The sequence below is a fragment of the Penaeus monodon genome, chromosome 15 (assembly GCF_015228065.2).
Source record: "Penaeus monodon isolate SGIC_2016 chromosome 15, NSTDA_Pmon_1, whole genome shotgun sequence".
In the NCBI taxonomy this organism is placed as follows: Eukaryota; Metazoa; Arthropoda; class Malacostraca; order Decapoda; family Penaeidae; genus Penaeus; species Penaeus monodon.
Window position 1 is genome coordinate 12,229,447 of NC_051400.1, and position 730 is coordinate 12,230,176.

The window sequence follows — 730 nt, forward strand, 5'->3', positions numbered from 1 at the left end:
AATTTTGTTGTGTGGGCATACTGACACCTACCTATATACAAATACATCTTTTTGGGAAATTTTGGGTTTGCTTTGATTGCTTGTATTTGAACTTTGTTGTGAATTTAATTTCTCACTGTATTTAAAATTTTAGTTTACTCACCTTTTAAAACCGCTATTTGCTATCAAAAATTTTTAAACCCCTGGAAACCAAAGTCTTCCTCATACCCCCTATAAAGCATTCTTGACTCACATTGTACTCAATCATCGTTGACAGGGCCCTCTTTAAGATCGGGTGCTTAAAAATGAAAAAACCCGGGGTTGGATATTGGTTTCCTCCTCTTGTGGCTGGTGACGACAAATTCTTAAAGGAGAAAGGGCCCTTTTTGCAGACGGGGTCGGTGTCCGAGTAAAATCCTCCGAAAACCCCCACTTAGAACGCTCTCAGGAGTCACTTAGCTGGGGACTGGGCCAGCTTTGAAGAGGGGTATCCCTTTATAGTGGTGTTGTAGACAAAGTAAAGGCACATTTTGGCAATAGACCAGTCTAGCTATAATTTGATTTGCTTCGTATTTCCGAAATTTTTTAAAATTTCTTTTTTATCCCCTTGTCTTTAAAGTAAAAAAATCGCAAATGAGATGGGCTCATTCCCCTTTAAGGTGGAAAAAAAATCGTGGAAAAAAACAGGGCTGGACGTGTTGAACGATAATGAAATTTTAAACCCGAGGAAAACCCTTCCCCCTTTTTGTAT

At 38.9% G+C, this 730-nt stretch overlaps 1 protein-coding gene across 1 annotated transcript in view; it reads right to left on the reverse strand.

The window, feature by feature from the left end:
* Window positions 1–508, reverse strand: part of LOC119582218 (lactosylceramide 4-alpha-galactosyltransferase-like) — an 11,521-nt gene extending 11,013 nt beyond the window's left edge. Inside the window, exon 1 of the mRNA XM_037930449.1 lies at window positions 435–508. Within this exon, the coding sequence (XP_037786377.1) occupies window positions 435–508 (74 nt within the window). The remainder of the gene's footprint in view (window positions 1–434) is intronic.
* Between the last annotated feature and the right edge of the window lie 222 nt (window positions 509–730).